The sequence below is a fragment of the Nothoprocta perdicaria genome, unplaced genomic scaffold, assembly GCF_003342845.1.
Source record: "Nothoprocta perdicaria isolate Ctin4 unplaced genomic scaffold, notPer1 scaffold_243, whole genome shotgun sequence".
Taxonomy (NCBI): Eukaryota; Metazoa; Chordata; class Aves; order Tinamiformes; family Tinamidae; genus Nothoprocta; species Nothoprocta perdicaria.
In genome coordinates, this window is record NW_020455470.1 from 731,416 (window position 1) to 744,616 (window position 13,201).

The 13,201-nt window shown below is 47.8% G+C and overlaps 1 protein-coding gene across 1 annotated transcript in view; it reads right to left on the reverse strand.

The window, feature by feature from the left end:
• PAPPA2 (pappalysin 2) overlaps nt 1–13,201 on the reverse strand; it is a 95,642-nt gene that overhangs the window by 15,958 nt on the left and 66,483 nt on the right. The window contains exons 16-19 of the mRNA XM_026039845.1: nt 9,403–9,571; nt 8,358–8,490; nt 6,782–6,891; nt 2,871–2,942 (exon numbers count right to left, since the gene is read on the reverse strand). Coding sequence (XP_025895630.1) covers nt 2,871–2,942; nt 6,782–6,891; nt 8,358–8,490; nt 9,403–9,571 — 484 coding nt within the window. The remainder of the gene's footprint in view (nt 1–2,870; nt 2,943–6,781; nt 6,892–8,357; nt 8,491–9,402; nt 9,572–13,201) is intronic.

Below are 13,201 nucleotides of genomic sequence, written 5' to 3' on the forward strand. Positions count from 1 at the left end.
GGAAGGAAGGAAGGAAGGAAGGAAGGAAGGAAGGAAGGAAGGAAGGAAGGAAGGAAGGAAGGAAGGAAGGAAGGAAGGAAGGAAGGAAGGAAGGATCACACTGGAAGGAGCAATCTAAATCTTGATCTTGATTAGTATTATGGTGAATGACTGTGACCTTAAGAGTAAGTCTGTGTTGAAGAAATTGCTCATGAGCCAAAGAAAAGAGACATTGTTCCACAGGGGAGGATCAGGATATCTGACAAATCATTAGTTGACCTGAAGGACTAGGGAGAGAAACAGGATGACATGCATTTGTACCAAATTGAAGGGCAAGCACTGGAGTACTGATAGTAAAACATCTGCTGTTAGCTTGGAGCTCATCAGCTGGAAATAAAAGAGGTAGAGAAAGATCTGGGTGTACTTGCTGATCTCAGGATCTCTCTGAGCTGCCAAGCTGATGCAACTGCTGAAATGACAGATACATTCCCAGGTCCTGTCAGAAGAGAGATTTCCAGAACAGGCTTGTGTACTGCTTGGTCATTCCTCCTAACAGATGAATTGAAAGCAGAGAAGGTGTAGAAAAAGGTGTAGAAAAACTGTAGGAAAACCTACAAGGGTGATGAAGATTCCCCATTTTTTGTTAGGACTTTGCAAAATTTTGGCCTGCTTAACTTCCTGTAGACAGTTGTCTACAATTATTTTTTAAAAGCAGATGAGGATGACAAGTACATGGGAACAGACAGAACTAGTGTTGATCATGAGTAAGTTTAGACAAGAGAACAACAATATGAGATTCTGGAATTTCACATAGTGACTCTCACTCACACACATACCGACACACACACAATCTGGCATTTTCATCCTTCCTATGGAGCCTGTTGCTGAAAACACAGATCCAGGCTGAGGTGCAGAAAACACAGAGGAAGAGGGCAAGGTATGTCCAGTGTACCTGTGTTTAAGACGGAATTCACAGGTCGTACCTTCTTTCTCTTATCTGACCCATATGGGAAGGAAGGAAGGAAGGAAGGAAGGAAGGAGCATATCACCTAAGTCTTCTTTTAGGAGCAACCTGTCACCTAAACAGACACTTCCATTCGCTCAGTTTGACCTGATTGCAAGCCCCAGAGAAGGTCCCAGACTTGTATGACTGCTTCAAATCCATTGCCCTGGAACTGAGCTGAAGGTTATGCTTTAGAAAGACACAGCCCTCCCATGACAACGGAGGATCCTTTGTTAAGCTCTGGTACTCAACCACCAAATGTCTATGGCACACAGCAGATATTGCCCTGTGCTTGGAGCCCATGGAGTACTGTGGACACATGCAACACACCAGTGGAAGCTGGGGAGTAACTCCGCTGCACATTCTGCAGCTGACAAAGAGCTTAGCTGGTGAGCAAAACGGATCATTTTCAATGAAAGGAGCGTGTCAAAAAATGTATCAGCAAAACCCAATGCTATTTTTGGTGTGCAAACTTCAGTTACATTTTTTTTTTTTTTGGTAAAAATCCCAAAGTTTAAGCATACAACATTCCAAAATTCCCTTCCCCTCCCATTTCCTTTTTACCCTCAATTACAATAACAAATAGTGTCTGACAAAGACTGCCTATTTTTTCTTTCCTTTGCTAACTGACTCCAAGCTGCCTATTATTTTCTCGTGCCTGGTCATCACTCAAAACAAAATGAGTGGCTAACCAATTTCTGCAAAGAATTCTTTGTCTGCAGATTCCTCAGGAGCGGTTTGTTTTGCATATACGATGCTGGAAATCCTAGTTGTTTTGATTGGATGTGTGAATCACACAGGGTTTTTCTGGATCAGTTTTACTCTAGAACTGTGGTTCTGGTTAAGGAAATATTCAGGCTTGGAGTCAGCACAGCACTTTTTTGGGGATACCCCTTGCCAGTGAAATCCTTTGCTAGAACATTCTTCCTGAGTCAGCCAGGAAGAAGTGTACAAGGAAGGAAATATGTTATGAGGATCTGGCCCAGTTTTGCAGCTCAGTGCAATCTCATTCCCCAGCCTCATCCTGGCTGCTGCCCTGTATGCTCAGGCAGTGAGATGTGGAAAGGACGTTCACCACCATGCCACTTCCCACGCCAATAACGCCCAGCTGACCCCTCATTCACGTTCTACTCCACCTACGAGTTTCTGATCCAGTCCCTTCCTGCAAGACTCAGGCTCACAGATGAGTCTGAGTGAGAAAGTATCCTCATCTTTGATCTTTCCTTTACCTCACACATTTGCATTTCTCTGTTCGCTTTGCACGTGGACTGCAGAATTACATGCCTGTCCTACTGACACTGAGCATGCTAGAGATAAAGCATCCAGTAAAAGACCTGACTCCCAAAACAGGAGGTTCAGGAAAACAAACAAACAACCAAAAAACAAAACAAAACAAAACAAAAAACAGCGCATTCCCATTGAATTTCTGATCTAAACAGCCTCAAACTTGAGGGAAGATCACATCTGCTTAAGGAGTCTGTGCTACTAACCCCAGACCTAATTACTCTTTCATTACACATGGGCTGTGGGCAGTCAGAGCCAGGAGTCACATGTGAAAATCTGAGGTATCTGGAAACCCTTGGTTGAGATCTGGCTGTTTTCCCTTGAATGCTCAGCATGCCTGCACTGCCTGTACCCGTGGAGTTTCCTCCACCCTCTTTTGTGTCTTGGCAGTATTTGGTGGCTCTGAAAATCCAACTTGTCATCGCCGCACTTTCCCAAGTATGCTTGTTCTGGTCTCTCTGCTCAGCCAGCAAGCCCTGGCCCAGTTCAGAGCAAACACCAACTCCAAGCCGTCCAGCTCCACCTTTGTGCCGCTGTGAATGGGAATCGCCAGGAACGCTCCTGCAACAAGCAGGCGGCTCATGCTGGGAAAAGGGGGGCTTACCTCACACGACTGGATGCAATGGATGACGGAAGGGTCTGGATACCATCGCAGCCTACCTGTGCATACAATATGCTGAAGAGAAAAGGAGAAAAGACATGTCAGGTGAGGCGGGAGAGTGACGCAAAAGGCCTAGATGTTCTCTGGAGGTGCTGTGTCCTACATCACTGCACTGCTCATCACAGCGCAAAACAGCAGTACCACCCTCCCTGCACCTCTCTCCAGAGGAAAGCCCTTTCAAGGCCATCAAAACTGAGGCAGCTGGGTCTGATTCACTCAGACCTCAGTACATTGCTCAAGGTAGAGGCCATACAAATGGGAAATGACACAGGGAGATGACAGGGGTTGCCAAAGGACTGAGTGCTGTGTCATGGTGCCTAACTTGGGCCCATGCCCTGCTGTCTTGGCCACAAGCTATCACTGGGAAAGCTACAACAGACTTGATCCTTCCATTCACCTCTTTGCATGATGCTTAGTTTTGCACCTTCTCACTTGTATCAGATGTGAGACCTAAGTGGTCATCACTTGATGCCTATGTCAACGAACAACTTGATTCCTACTCAGGCTCTGAGAAGTAGGTCTCCAAAGGACACTGGGACTCTAACCTTCCTGGACCTGGTCTGAAGAGGATACAACAGACTCATGTTCATATGTGCAGATGAGGTTATCTCCGGTATTCATGAGGTATTGTCAGCTGTTGCAACCAACTGGATACAAGGTTAAGATATGATAGACTTAGTTTTGTCTAAATGGGATGCTCCATCTCATGAATTCTGAATGAATATTGTTAAGAGCACACATGATTATACAGGGGGAAGAAAAACCCCACCACACATACAATTTCCTCCTTGTAAAGCTCAGGCAGACTTTGAAATCTGAGGCCCCATAAAATGATGGTTGGCCTGTGAAAGTGTCCTAGGATGCCCTTCACAGAACAGGAACCATACGGAAGGGCACGTATATTTTCCCTTGCCTCCCATTTGAAATGCACAGTGGAAGGCAGCCCAGCTCCAGCATCCCCAGGATTCCTTCCAGCCAGGGATGATGAGCTCTCTCCAGTTGCAGAAGGTCTGAACTGAAGGGGTGTCTTTAGCTGTGCGCTCAGCTGGCGACGGCTGAGGCAATGATGGGGTTCATTTCACATTTATCTAGGTGAAGCTGCCTGGCTGGGTTATCATCTACTTCACGGGCCCTTGTTTGCTGACAATGGAAGGTGGCCAGAAGGCATTCTGATGGCAAGGATGCTGCGTTTCTCCCAAGAACGGTCTCCCAAGAGACATATGAGATGCTTGTTCACTTAGGCCCCTTTGCATATTAGCTGTATTTTTCAGCTTCTTTCTGCTACAGTCAGTGTCTGTTGCAGCCTGACCAGTTGCCAGGAGCAAGTCTGGCCTAACAGCACCATTCTCAGCCAGCGCAGGCAACTCAGACCCAGAAGAAGACAAGATCAGATGGGACAGAGGCCCAGGATGCTGGCTGAGCTCTTCAATTCCCAGTCAGCCCTAAGGATATTTGGATGCTAGCTCTGTTAGGATGTTTCATACGCGGTTGTTACATGTTTTGAAGAGCAGTTTAGCACAGTTGTATTCCAATTTGGGAAATTATTAAGAGCTAAGAACAAACCTGCAGGATGCAATGAATTAGTGTTGAAAGCAAAACAGGGCCCTGAGTGGCTTTCCCAGAGTGGCCTGTGCGGCACCCTGTGAGGTGGACTGGCATTAGCTCTAGTTTGCCTCATCTTCTCCTGGTCACCTCAGGAGCACAGCAGCACCCACATATGGAAAGACATATGGCAGCCAACACTGCAAGGAGCAACAAGGATTAGAGAAGGAAAAGTGGAGGAAGCAGAGGAGGAAGCTGAGGAAGAGATAATAACAAGATGTTCCAGGGAGAGCTGCTGTCAAGAAGGGCTGTTTCTTAAAATAATGCTTTCCTCCCTTCTCCTCCTTTCCTCCTGACCGCAAAATGCTTCCCTTGCATGAGAACCCACAGTGGTGGTGAAAGAGAAGCTGAACACCACCGCCTTGACAGGCCAAACCATCTGATCCCTCAAATTCAAGGCCTCCTTCCAGTGCCTGTGCTTAACATCCCACATGGTAGGGGCACCCTCGCCCGCGGACAGTGATCTGTCATGGATCTGATTCAATCTGACATAAAACAGTATCTGCAGGCATGAAGCACTGGTAACTCTGGGCCTCCTGTGGGTTCCCAGGAGGAGGGGAAAGTGTTTGGATGGGAGTGCTGGCTCCTGAGTAGATTGTTTGCTTTTCTTTGTTCCATCTCCTTCCTTATGCATTTCATTTTTCTTTTAAGATATATTACCCTGGTGAAGCTCCTTTTTTGGAGAGTTGTGCAGTTAAGATCCAAACTATTTGAGCTATTTGAGCTGTTCTGCCTACAAAATTAGTAAGAGATAGGAAGGAAAAGGCTACCAGTTCCAGAAGCAGAAGGCAATGATCTGGCCAGAGGGTTCTGGCAGCCAAAGACACAGAGTCACAGAATGGTTGAGGTTGGAAGGGACCTCTAGAGATCATCTAGTCCAACGCCTGCTCCAGCAGGGACACCTAGAGCACGGGGAACAGGGTGGCATCCAGATGCTTTGGAAGACCTCCAGAGAAGGAGACTCCACAACCTCCCTGGGCAGCCTGGGCCAGGGCTCTGTCACCCTCACAGGAAAGAAGTTCTTCCTTACACAGAGATGGAACAGCCTAGGTTTCAACTTGTACCCATTGACCCTTGTCCTGCCACTGGCTACCACCGAGAAGAGTTTAGTCCCTTCCTCCCTACATTCTCCTCTCAGGTACTTCTACACATTGATCAAATTCCATCTCAGTCTTCACATCTTGCAGCTAACCTTGCCTTGCCTCCTCCTTAGCAGGGAAATGCCTACTTGGAGCTGCATCTCAGCTGCCAGGTAAATGGGGACAAGAACTCTCGTGGTGCCAAGTGTCAAGGGTGGATTTTTCTCCCAAACTCAACCCTCCTAGCACATTAGCTGACAATAACATCAGTGCAGCGGACTAAGGAATACACTATGTGCTGAAAAATCAGTGGGATTCTTGCATTTAACTTCGTTCATTGAGATATCATGCTAGGCGTTGACAGCTCAGATGAGAGCTGATAGCTTACGCTGAATAGGTATAGTATAGGAGAGTAGAAAGCTGTGCAGTAGCATCTAGAACAGACTGAAAACAAAGAAGTCGTGGAAGCCACGCCAAGGAAGACCTTGGCACTGGAATCTACTTATGGATTGGACTGGCACTAGAATCCAGTCTACAAGCAGCACGCCCAGCAATAGTTATCTTGAAGTCCTCTGGCCTCTGCTCAAGCAGGTGTGTGCAGAGACTGACTAGACCTTCCACTGACCATGAGTGAAGGCGCTTCAGTGGAAATGTACTTGCGGAGATGTACATGGGTACTGTGAAGTCCTTCGCCAGAGCTTGCCAAAAACTGGGGAAATTAAAGCTTAAATATCCAAATATATTAGTCTTTAAAAAGGCAGAAATGTGACTATTTTTCAGTCCTTTTATCCTTAAGAAAGTCTATGCCATTTTTGTTGAAACTGAGAAAAATTATTTTAGCTCAAGGAAAACATTTTGTGCAGAAAATTGCAGGCCAGGGCACATTTGTGAGATACATGGTATCTCAGCACAGAGCTCCAGACTCCCTCTTGGCTTTGCCACCCAGCTACCTCCTCCTGCCAAACAGATTTATCCAGAAGGGCTCAGTATGGGAAAAAGAAGTTGCCCCAGAGTAAGGGGTTTCATTGGAAAGAGGTGAGAAAAATGACTATATGAGAGCCAGAAAGACATACAGTTGCTACACTGCCACATTTCCAACAACAAAAGGTCTCTGATGAAGGACCTATTGCCATATGCACCTGACCCTGCTAGAGGAGGAGCAGCTCCCCTTACCTGGACTCTGGCGGGCTGCAGACGGTGATCCATAGTGTCAGCAGTTACATTTTCAGGCAGCATGACTGGATCGCTGGGCGGGATCATGCAGGAGGGCATGCACACAGCACCTGCGGCGGGAGAGACAGGGCCGTGAGGACTTCTTCTTAGCAAGAACCAGGCAACTGTTTTAAAGGGTGGCGCTAAACCCAGGCATCTAGGCTCTTCACTGAGAGCTGAAGAAAATGTAAAGGATATGCTTTTCCTTCCAGTGTGGGATAACAATTCCTCCTCTAAATCTTAAATTACCCCAGAGACTACAGGACCAATTCTCCTCTCCCAGCTGAGTAGAAAGTCAAACATCGATCAGTTTGATCATTGATCAGCTCAAATAGCAGGATGTCAGATCCAGCATGAAAATAAGACTGTCCTGTATGTTATGGGATGTTTATTGGTATGTTAGGGAGCTTCTTTCATGTGTGTTTTTTAATCAAGGTGAACACCCACTGCCTTCCTATGACCTAGGAGCTGCTCCTGCTGGAATCTAACCGATTGGCTCCTCTTGCATTAAGTTCTTAAATGGAAATAAGAACAAGGTGATTAACTTTCTGAAACAACGTCGGCACCTTGCAGGATGCCTGAATTCCTGAACAACAGATTTACTCATCATTTCCATTCCTCTGAGAAGAGCAGGAAAACTGCTCAGCCCAGAGCCTTCATTGTAAAGAAATAAAACAGGACTGACTGGCCCTACTGTAACATCAGTCCCATAATGTCTGGCTCTTTATAGCTAAAGGAAAGGGGTCTTAGGAATTTAGGAACTAGTAAAGACATGCAAGAAAAAAAAATGCAAAAAAATCCTGAAAAAAAAATAGGTGGTTCCCAGACTTAATACTGACCAGCCTAACACTGGATCTGTACAAAACCTAAACTTAGCAGGCCCTGCCCTTGGACTTGCTTCAGCCAGTTTTGATCAGGTTTTCATCTTTGTGTTTGTTTCAGTGATGTGGGTTTTGCTTAAGGGTCTAGTCTAGCAAGATGCCAAATAAGATGTAACGGTGACTGAGAATTGCAGCTTTTCCTGAAAACACAGAGGTTCTAAGGAACCATTCTGAAGAAAGAAAAGGATGGTGTGGTCCCTCATCTGGTCAAAGTGCCCTGTTACATGCAATTGTCACTTAAGCGTTTGTCTCGGGCCTGCCACATTAATCCTGCAAGCATCAGCAACAGTAAGTGGAGAGACATTGTGTGTCCGGAGGGCCTGAGGAAGGGAAAATTACTCCAAGGGGCTGGGCTTGCCCAGCTGCTTCTGAAATTACAGATCCTTATACTGAAGCCAGCCTTATCTTGTTCATGAATTCAATCACTATATGCACATGGCTAAAGTCACTCCAGTGTCTCTGGACTCAGAAAGAGGACAGAAAAGAGAATTTTGCCATAAATTTAGTGGGGCTTAATACAGCAAGAATGACCTTCCAGCTAGTTCCCCGGGAGACACAACTGAGTCAATAGAGAGCTCACTTCTAAGGACAGAAGAGGAGGGTGGACCAGGACTCTACAGTGTTTCAATTCCTGTTTATTTTTCATTTGTCCTCACCTATTCCATGCCCCTGTTCACACTTGTACTCCACAAAGTTCAGCTCCAGCGGTGGTGGGCAGTTCCCCTGTAAGTTCTCGCACAGTTTGAACTCTTCTGTCCATAAGCCTTCCTTAGTACAAAGGATGGGAACCTGGAAGTGAAAAGAGAGCAGTCCTCTTCACTACAAGCCAGCTGCAGGCTCACCCCGACTTGGCTGCTAGTGATATTTTCACACCAGCTGCTCAGCTCCAGGGGGTAATAGAAAGAAAAGTGACCCACTTCTGCCTGTGAAGTCCAGAGCAAAATTCTCCAGAGTAACTGGGTTGTGGCCATCTGGTCCAGCGTAGGGATACTTTGTACTACTGACCAGAAAGCAAATTGTTTTCCAGCTGGTGTTGGATCCCACCAGAGGGAATTTGCTGTGCTTCTGTCAACAAGACTTTTCCAGCAGGCCACATGTGAACCTTCAGTGGAAGAGCCTGGCAGGCAGCAGGAGCCTCCAGGCCCAGGCAAAGCCCTTGTCAGCAAGTCTCCTGCAGTCATATTGCCAGTTGCTGCAGGCAGCCACATTAGCAGCTGCTCTCAGGGCTGCTGGAAGCCCTCTGCTTTCATTTGCTACCCCTTTCAATACAGACAAGCAGGCATGCTGACAGGACGAACGGCTGCTTTTTGGAAGCATTACCAGGGTGAGAGCGAGAGCATCCCCACTTGGGGGTGAACCAGGAGGCTGCCTGTGCCCCTCTGAGCCTCGTGATCTCCCAGGCAGCACTTTGAGATTATTCTGACCAGTAGTCTCAAAGTCCTGCAACTGCTTCACACTGTCTGGAAGACCATCATGAAGCCAGCACTTGCTCCCAAGAGCTCAACTGTGCATCTGGCTGGAATAAGCATTTGTGAAGTAAGTGTTTTTGCTCTCTTTGGGTTTCAAAGAACATCAGGGCCCACCGTTTTTCACAATCCCATCTTTAGGACCCAGACACCCCTCTCTGTGGTGCTGTGACCTTTTTTAGGATGCTCTGAAGCACAGTGCTTGGCCAGTCTGTCCCTTCCCAAGGTCACTCACCCTCTCACTCTGTGGCTCACAGTTGAGGATGCATTTGCTGTCCAGCTCAAAGCCCTGGCTACAGTTGTACATCCCCTCGAAGACCGGCGGAGGTGGCTCACACACCACAGGAACGCAGTGCCCTTCTTCCCACAGGCCACTTTCCAAACACTGGATCTTCAGGAATTTCCTGGAGAAACACACCCATAAGCCTGGGCTGTGGCCCTGGAAGGGCAACACATGCAATTCCCAGTCTCCACTTTGCTCTACAGCCTCAGGAGTTGCATAGCCCTTACGGGAAGAGGCTTTACCAGTAAAGAGCCAAGGTGTAGTCCATCACAGGCCAAGGAAGATGTCTAATGTGGTCAGGAAGAAAAATGAGAAGAAGGGGATAGGGGATCGGCAATTTCTCCTTGGAGACCAATTCTGGGAGAATCCTAGGCAGATGATTTCCATGGGTCAGCAGTGAAGGATATACAGCTTGGCTCTGATTTTCTTTGATTCCCGAGGGTGGGATCCAGTGGGGCCTCCAGGGCATCAGCTCACTAACCTCAGCCCTATAGTTGCCCTTAAGACTCCGATTTTTGCTTCCAATTAAGCATGCACTTCTCTTGCTGGAGAAAGAGGGCTTGCCCCGATCAGCCCCCCACACAGTGACTCCTGTGGTGCCCCTCTCTTTGCCCCCAGCCCCTGTGGGTACGTGCACTGAGTTGCGTTGTCCCAGAGCCAGCAACTACATACTTGGCTCAGGCAAATGAGCCTCCACCAGTAAATCCTGCTGGCCTGGTCCCAGCTGTTTCTAAGGCTCCTCTTTGTACTCTGGCCAAATCTGTCAATCTTGCTCTAGCAGAGGAATTGTCATACCAGAGCAGACCAATATCATCTTGTCTTGCTAAAACAGTCCAAGCGCGAAATACTTGCCAAAAAAATTATCAAAAAGAAAGGAAGACAAAGTCCAGAAGTGGAGCCCACCCGCTTCAGTCTCCTGTACCTGCCAACGATGTATATACCACATCTTCTACATAAAGGCATAAAAAGCTCACGATGTCTTGGACCAGCTGGGGACCACTCTTCCAACGAGCACATGTCACTGAACACCTTCAATGCACAAGATTTGACATTGCTGATGTGTTTTACCTGAGCCAGTGCTGACTGCCGGCTTTCAACTTTAATGAAACTTTTCTCCCATCCACTTTATTACTAGACAACCTGCCTCAGATGCTTCCCTCTGCCCTCTCACATTCCCGTGCCAGCAGGCAGGGCTCCAGGCGCTGTGTCATTAGGTTTATAGCATGCCACAGGCACACAGAGGGAGATTGAACATCTCCTGGGCTGTGCAGCCCTGGATTAGAGAAATCTCTGAGGTGAAGGCACTAAATTGCCTCTTGTTCTGAGCTGTGGCTTGGGGCCACCTGGCTGTCCCTCATCGCATGGTGCAGGCGAGTGCCTCATTGCTATCATCTTGAGCAGTCTGGTGCATGGTCATGCAGCCTGGAACAGCAAGGTGGCCCCATTCAGGTGCCACTGCATTGCTGGGGCAAAGGCAAGAGGACTGGCTGTAGTCCTCATTAGCTTTGCTCTTCTATGCTAGGGACCTTCTAAGAGTGACAGAGAGTTCCTGCTCTGATGAACATAGGCTTCAATGGAGACGGAATTTCCTGTGTTTCAATTTGTACCCATTACCCCTTGTCCTGTCACTGGCCACCACCGAGAAGAGTTTAGTCCCTTCTTCCCTGCATTCTCCCCTCAGGTGCTTAGACACATTTATCAAATCTCCTCTTAGTCTTCTCCAGGCTAAACAGGCCCAGCTCACTTAGTCTTTCCTCATATGATAGATGTTCCAGTCCCTTCATCATCTTTGTCACTCTGCGCTGTACCCTCTCTAGAAGCTCCACATCCCTCTTGTCCTGGGGAGCCCAGAACTGCCCCCAGTGCTCCAGCTGTGGCCTCACCAGAGCTGAGCAGAGGGGCAGGATCCCCTCCCTTGACCTGCTATCAACATCCTCCTCAGGCAGGATCCCATTGGCCTTCTTGGCCATGAGGGCACTGCTGACTCATGATTAATTTCTTGTCAAGCAGGACTCCCAGATCCCTCTCCGCGGAGCTGTTTTCCAGCAGGTCATCCTCTACTCTGTATTGCTGTCTGAGGTTCCTTCCCAGTTGCAGGACCCTCCACTTGCCTTTGCTGAACCTCATGAGGTTCCTCTCCGCCCAGTCCTCCAACCTGTCAAGGTCCCTCTGAGTGTCTGCACAGCCCTGGAGTGTCAGCCACTCCACAACAGAACAGAGTATATCTTACACTACCATATTACAGCAATGTTGAAGATGATAGCTGATGCCATTATGGTGATACAAACAAACTGGTGGTATGAAGCCTCATTGCCACAGGCAAGGCCCCAGGCAGACAGCAAAGGTCAGGACCATTCTAGATATATGCTAGTTCTCACTCACTTACCAACCACCTGGATATAACTCATTTGGCCACTGTACATCACTGCTGCTCTTCCACACTGCAGTAAAAACTTCTACCTAAAGCCATGTCAAGGCCTGGGGAGGGAGACTGAGGGAGGGCCACATCTTAGGAACTTCAGGGCTTGAGGCCCTGTCACCCTTTCTGGGCCTCCTCGCCTTGGTGTGGTTCTAGAATGGCTCCAGCATGAAGTCCTAGTGCACCATGCAGTATCTCCTCACAGGAGCGGACCTGTCCATTGCCTTGGACAACCAACCCAGGGAGAGAAAAGGAGCAGCCCAGTGACCATCTTCAGGAGCAATGGAATACGGCAGAAAGAGGAAGGAGGTTGGTACAGCCGAATTCTCTTGATAACCTCTTGGTTCATCCTTGCCCACCATTCCCACTCTCTCCCTGTCTCATTACACCACTGCACAATCTTCAGAGCTGAAATAAAAACCCAGCTTTTTCTGGAGGCTCCCTTCACAACTAGCTTTCATGCTGGGCAAGTTTCAAATAGGGCTGTCCTGGCCTGACCCCAGGGTAGAAGCTGGTATGTGGCCCGCTGCTGTATAGATGAAGTGGGCGTTTATATTAAGGCATGGAGAAGGGAAGAGAGAGGCTTTTAAAAAAAATACCTTGTAGCAGCTTGAAATTTCCAGACCCCCCGACTTCTTCTGATCTGGGTTAGCAGCATTTCTTAAGGATTAACAAGGAAGCCAGGAAAATCAGAGTCAAAGATTTCTCCTCCAAATGGGCAATCCAATGTCTAACGGGTAAATGAGGCAGGGGAGATGTCTGAGGCCAGCAAGGGCTGTGTTTGATGTGAAGGCATATGTGTTAGTTGAGCTCCAGGAGCTATGCATGCAGAAGTGTTGCCAGGATCCAGTGGTGTAGTGGAATGGCCAGATTTTGGAGTACTGGGTACAGTGTAGAGAAATAGGGATAAATTAGTCCAAAGTCCACCTCATTTCCCTATGGTAGGAGACGGATGGCTTTGCAAAGAACAGGAGAGAGGCAGAGAGGCTTTGCTGGAAAATTGAAAGAAAGCAATGCCAGCCTGTAGGACTTCTGCTGCTTTCCTCCCCTCTCTCCAAACAGCCTGGACTACTTGGGTTGTAAATCTTCATCAGAGGCCTTAAAGGTGGAAATGACATCGGAGTCCATTTGACAGCTTGTGTTTTCTTTCCCTGGCTTTATGGCTCCATAAGCTGCATGTGTGTTTGCCTTTTATATGGAAGGGGCCATATGTGGGCACTAGAAGTCAGAGCCCCATAACTACGCATTTACCACAAATATACAATGGCCCAGTGCCCTGCTAAACTCTGATGCTCTTGGTTAGCCTGTCCTACTTTGCCCGCTATGATCTTT